The sequence below is a fragment of the Seriola lalandi genome, unplaced genomic scaffold (assembly GCF_002814215.2).
Source record: "Seriola lalandi dorsalis isolate HSWRI2012SDOR001 ecotype SW California unplaced genomic scaffold, Sedor1 jcf7180002054581, whole genome shotgun sequence".
Taxonomy (NCBI): Eukaryota; Metazoa; Chordata; class Actinopteri; order Carangiformes; family Carangidae; genus Seriola; species Seriola lalandi.
The window spans coordinates 1506581-1513060 of NW_019525134.1; the positions used below are offsets into that span (position 1 = coordinate 1506581).

The 6480-nt window shown below is 41.5% G+C and overlaps 1 protein-coding gene across 2 annotated transcripts in view; it reads right to left on the minus strand.

Moving 5' to 3' along the window:
- Positions 1-3103, minus strand: part of gabrb4 (gamma-aminobutyric acid type A receptor subunit beta4) — a 47403-nt gene extending 44300 nt beyond the window's left edge. For both annotated transcript variants that reach the window (XM_023418213.2, XM_023418212.2), the window contains exons 1-2: positions 2026-3103; positions 41-135 (exon numbers count right to left, since the gene is read on the minus strand). In XM_023418213.2, coding sequence (XP_023273981.1) covers positions 41-135; positions 2026-2105 — 175 coding nt within the window. In that variant the 5' untranslated portion in view covers positions 2106-3103. The remainder of the gene's footprint in view (positions 1-40; positions 136-2025) is intronic.
- Positions 3104-6480: the final 3377 nt, after the last annotated feature.

Here is a 6480-nt window from a genome sequence, read left to right on the forward strand (position 1 = left end):
AGAAAAGAAAACAAAAAACAGATGCAGTCGCAACACGTACCTCCAAAATCAGGCCTTAAACGGATGTCATATCCCTTCAGCAACTTGTCCACGGTGGTCTTGGCCACAGACATTCCGGTGCTTCCAGTGGAGGAGCTGAGGGCACAAACCACAAGTCTAAGAGCCATTTTAAAGACATAGACATTTTGTTTCTGCACAGCACACCTACTGTATGATGAAGCCTGCAAATTACCACTCCGCTTGACTCCCTGTTCTCAACATTGATGCCATGAATGCTACCTTTGAGGAGGAAGCCCTCGCCTCAACATGGGAACAGGGAGAAGAAGACTTAGGATGCGTTAAACGACACATAAGTTCATGCATCCCAGTTCGTGTGAAGTGAGAATTAAGCTGTCACATTTTGTCTCTTTCACTCTCAACTTCTGTTTTAATCTGGCGTTCTTGCCTGTCAGCACCAAACAGCGAGAGGAAAACTTGAATCAAAACTGGACGTGATTCGACATCATTTTAAAAGCTCATTGACTCTCGAGTTGTTGTCATGATAAAGGTTGAAAAATGTGCCTTGTAACCCCACCTACAGCGTGACCATCTGATCAGTGGAGCGGGTGTGATGAAGACACCCCTGTCAAACATTTTATTGATGCCAGTCTTTCAAAACAACGGCATTAAAAGTGGAAAGTGTCACACTTTCTCTGGCTGACCTGTTCAGGCAGGAGCCCAGACTTCATGTGCATGTATTTAAATAAGCTCAGGGTTATGACACAGCCTCCCATCATACTGTCAGAGGCCTCGCCGGTCTGAGCCCGGAGACAGACTGTCCCCAGGAGGAACATATAGTCTGCAGTATCTGACTGACACCTATAACAGTGGTACCACGACCTGCATCACCCGACCGGGAGCTGCTCTCCAGCTGAGGTTTCTTGTTACGTGGGGGGTGGGGGGTGGGTGGAGTGAGCGTAAGGGGAAGAAGTGGGTTAAAATTGCTCCCCTGATAGGAGCACTGGCCCTAGGCTCAGTCAGGGAAGCACTGTTCAATTAGCTCATAGGTAGTGCAGCTGTTCATCAAGCTGGCCAGTGCTCGGACTTGTGGGTCTGACACCTGAGAGCGTCATCGTGTGAGAACACCACTGACACCTGAACACACACACGAGATCACGCCCGCTCATCTGTTGTTCAGGGGAATTATGACTGAATCAAAATGTCAGAAAGTGCGACCCGGTCCTCAGTGAGCACACGCATCTCATAAGTGAGGCTGTGGGTTACTGCAGGCAGGGGAGAGTGGGCCAGGGGGATATATAGGCCATCAGTGCTTCCATCAACAAAACAATAAAGGGATTGATCAGGAGATTCTGATGATGATCATAAAGGCTTGTGCAGTGATTCACACTGTAAACATCACCAGGCCTACAAGATCTTATTTAAATGTGATTGCTGCCTCCTGTCCTGAGAGCAGCAGCAGCTGATGACCTGCTGAGATTATTTTTTCGATTTTGATTGATCTGGTTCCGGTCAATAAAATGGGCAATTAACATGATCATATGACTGGGAATATTACTTTAGGCTTCCAGAGAGGAAATATATAAGAAGGTTTGCAGGATCTATACAGTGGCTACAGCACTGTATAGATCCATAGATCTACTGCTTACCATAGCGTAATCAATTGATGATCGAATGACTGATCATCTGATCATGGGTGAGTCTGCTGTAGTCTGCTGAGGGCTGGCTTTTTAAGTAGGGTGATACTGAGTCGCCCCCAACCAATACACATGTATGTGTATCCCCATTTTGATATCGGGAGTAGGTTACGTTTCACAATAGGCTTGATACAGTGCACGTGCATGTTTTTACGCTCGCGCGCGCCACAGCGCCGTCTAATAGAGCATATATCGGCAGCATTGCCCCTAATAAGTAGGCCTGGGTACCCCGTTAATGCGATTTGCCAGATCTCAGCTTTTCATTGACCGGTAATCACAACTATTGGTGTGAAAAAAAAAAAAAATTTTAATCCTGGCGACGTTTTCTTACCTTTGAACAAAGCATGCGAAGGACAAAGCCGCCAGAGCAGAGAAAATTCCACATAATTTATCTTCTTGACGACCCAACATCTCCACAAATCCTTGGATATAGTTTCTAATCCAACCAGTCCAGTGGTCCTCCCGAAAATGCACAAAGTAAAAACTGGCAATCAAAAAAATAATTGCCTTTTAAAAATGTCGAATAAAGTCGCCTACATCTACGCATGCGATGTCTTCATTAAAACAGGCTTCTCGATTTTTTTTTAAAAAAATCTGGTAATTGGCCCCCGCTGTTTTCCCCAGCTATGGAAATCCGTGCAGGTCACAGAGCCCCTCGACCAACACCAGAAGATCAGACATCTTGCTCGGGAAAGCAGCACACACAATAGTTTAGAAAGTGATGACAAGTATTCTTCCCCTTAAAAAAAAAAAAAAAAAACAAACACTGGCATGAATGACTGAGCAGCAGCCTCTTGGTGATCAAATTGGTGGATGAAATTTCCCAGTCCAAATCTGCAGAAGAGGCATGGTTCCAGCGAAGCTCCGGCGCCAGACTATTCCACAACGTGATGTTGTTAAAAGATATTTGAGGGGCTGAAGGGGAGCGGTGGGTTTAAAAAAAAGAAAAATGAAATCTTCATTCCCTTTTTTCCCCCGTTGCTGCTGCTGATGATGATGATGTAGATCAGCGCAAAGTCACTGAGGGGAAAATGCACATTGAAAAAGCACTGGGTAATATCTGATGCAGACGTCAGAGCAGGCTATATCACTCCTCTGGTGAAAAAATTAGATGCTGAGAAATATGGATGGCCCCTGATACGCCAGTGCATGTATCACAGCGTCGGGTTTTCAAATCAAAGATGCAAACCCATCTGAAAAGTCCTCTTGCCTCCAGTGTCCAGCGGTAAATGACGTTAATGTGCTCCGCTCGTCTTCTCCTCCAAACACTGAACAAATGACAGAGAAGCAACAGTCCAAAGAGACATGATGAAGAAAGCTGCTCTCCTCTTTCCTCCCGCTTCTTTTTTTTCCTTCAGTTCTTAGTTGAAAATAAAATAATGTCCTGCTGGGGGGGAGAAGGGGGGGGGGACACCTAAGGTGAATTCCTTAGCGACAGCCTGTTCACGCGCTGAATTGTCTGTCTATTCTCTCTGAAACCCATTAGGATGCTGGGAGTGTGTGCCGGTGCGTTTTCATGTATTTCATCCACTTTGCCACATTTCTGAAACACACACATACACACAGGGACACGCACGTACGCACCAACTCACTTACACACGCGCGCGTACACAACACAAACACGCGCAATCTTTTATTTATTTATTTATTTATTTATTCTGATTTCATTCCTCCTCAGACGCCAGAACTCGCTCCTTTTGTATCTGAAACATAAACATCCTGACTGGAAATTGCAAACACCCGCACGTCACAATTCAAGAATCACACAGGCTTGTGTTATATACAGAGGAGGAGGTTTTCTTCAGGGATCTCTGTGCTGTCCAGTTGCTAAGCAACCCAGCCAGCACTGATGCAGTTGTGGTGATTCGAAGGCTATGCGCAAAGGCTCATTTAAAGGAGTAGACCCAATGCTGTCACCACTGTGGTGTCAGTGGGACAAAGCAGGCAGCAACTGATGGAGCATGGAGCCATCTCTGCTATGAATTTGGCGGGGGGGGGCGCAATTTACAATCATGCATGTAAAAGAACTGCGGGGTCAGGGATATCACTCTCTCTACTTTTGCTTCATCATCATTGTTCTCCTCCTCCTCCTCATCATCATCATCACCATCATCGTTGTCAGGGCCACAAGCACTGTGACCAACAGCAGAGTCAATCAGTCCATAGCCTCACTTGTGTTTTTTAGTTTTGGAACATGTTATACCCAACAGGCAATTGTTGCTATTGAATATTCTCTGCTGTCCTCCATACCCAGAAATAAGGAAGATTCAGCTTGTCCCTCCCACGGATGATGTCATAGCACTGAATAAACAGGAGAGGAAGTGGCAGAGCAGGAAACAGTTAGTTCTGTTTTGTTTTCTGGTTTGGAAGATAGTGTCACCCGTACTTGAACCTCAATGTAAAACAAAAAGAGGATTAATTATGCATTTCTACCGTGGCTTTGCAAGAGAGATGGCACATGACCAATTTAACAGTGCTGTCTTCTTCACCCCCCCCCCCCCCCCCCCCCCTTCATATGACTGGCATAATGTGCAAATCTTACATACAATGGCATTACAGTTACATATTGCACATCATAGAGTAACACCATGACTGGCCATGACCTGGCACCCATGGGTGAGCAATAAATGTCACATGATCTGCAAGATTCAGACTGCACTGCTCATACTTGTTGCATCACAAGAGAGAGTAGTTACACTACATCTGTTGCAAAGTATCACACACTACAATCCTACAAGTCCATGCCTGACACTGGAAACAGAAGTTTGACAGAAAAGGGAAAGATAAGAAATTAAATGAAAAGAAAGGTCCACTGACTAGCTTCCTAAGTGGTCAAATGATGAAGACAACTTTTTGATTATATTATAGGCTATCATACATATTATAACTTTTGCATGTCATGTTATGTCATGTCATGTCGTTATGTCATGTTATTATGTTATGTCATGTTATTTTATGCCATGTCATGTTATGTCATGCCATGTTATGTCATCTTATGTCATGTTATGTTATTTTATGCCATGTCATGTTATGTCATGTTGTTATTTTATGCCATGTCATGTTGTGCTGTCATGTTAGGTTTTCATGTTATGTCATGTTTTGTCATGTCATGTTATTTTATGCCATGTCATGTTGTCATGTTATGACATATCATGTTATGTCATGTTATGCCTTGTTATGTCATGTCATGTTATGTTATTTTATGCAATGTCATGTAATGTTGTCATGTTATGTCATGTTATGTCATGTTATGTCATGTCTGCCATGCTATGTTGTCATGTTATGTCATGTCATGTCATGTCATATTATGTTGTCATGTCATATTATGCCATGTTGTCATGTTATGTCATGTTATGTTATGTCATGTTATGCAATGTTATGTCATGTTATGTCATGTCATGTTGTTATGTCATATTATGTTGTCATGTCATATTATGTTGTCATGTCATGTTATGCCATGTTATGTCATGTCATGTTATGTTGTCATGTTATGTCATGTTTTGCCATGTTATGTCATGTTATGTCACGTTATGTCATGTCATGTTGTTATGTCATATTATGTTGTCATGTCATATTATGTTGTCATGTCATGTTATGCCATGTTATGCCATGTTGTCATGTTATGTCATGCCATGCTATGTTGTCATGTTATGTCATGCCATGTCATGTTATGTTGTCATGTTATGTCATGCCATGATATGTTGTCATTTTATGTCATGTTTTGCCATTTTATGTCATGTTATGTCACGTTATGTCATGTCATGTTGTTATGTCATATTATGTTGTCATGTCATGTTATGTCATGTTATGTCATGTCATGCCATGCTATGTTGTCATGTTATGTCATGTTATGTTGTCATGTTATGTCATGCCATGATATGTTGTCATTTTATGTCATGTTTTGCCATGCTATGTCATGTTATGTCATGTTATGTCATGTCATGCCATGCTATGTTGTCATGTTATGTCATGTCATGTTGTTATGTCATGTTATGTTGTCATGTCATGTTATGTCATGTTATGTCATGTTATGTCATGTCATGTCATGTCATGCCATGCTATGTTGTCATGTTATGTCATGTCATGCCATGTCATGTTATGTTATGTTGTCATGTTATGTCATGCCATGATATGTTGTCATTTTATGTCATGTCATGCCATGTCATGTTATGTTGTCATGTTATGTCATGTCATGTTATGTCATGTTGTTATGTCATATTATGTTGTCATGTCATATTATGTTGTCATGTCATGTTATGCCATGTTATGCCATGTTGTTATGTTATGTCATGTTATGTAATGTTTTGCCATGTTATGTCATGTTATGCAATGTTATGTCATGTTATGTCATGTTATGTCATCTCATGTTGTTATGTCATATTATGTTGTCATGTCATAAAATTTTGTCATGTCATGTTATGCCATGTTATGCCGTGTTGTCATGTTATGTCATGTCATGTTGTCATGTCATGTTATGCCATGTTATGCAATGTTGTCATGTTATGTCATGTCATGCCATGTTATGTTGTCATGTTATGTCATGTCATGTCATGCCATGTCATGTTATGTTAATAAAAATAATACATTTTATTTAAAGGCGCCTTTCTTGGCACTCAAGGACACCGTACAGAGTTACACAAATTGAGATTAAAAACACATTAAGAAGAAGCAACAATAAAAATGAAATATAAAAAACAATACAAAAGTGACAGAGCAATTGGCATCAGATGGAAAAGGCAGTTTTAAACAGATGTGTTTTGAGTTGTGATTTGAAATGGGGGAATGA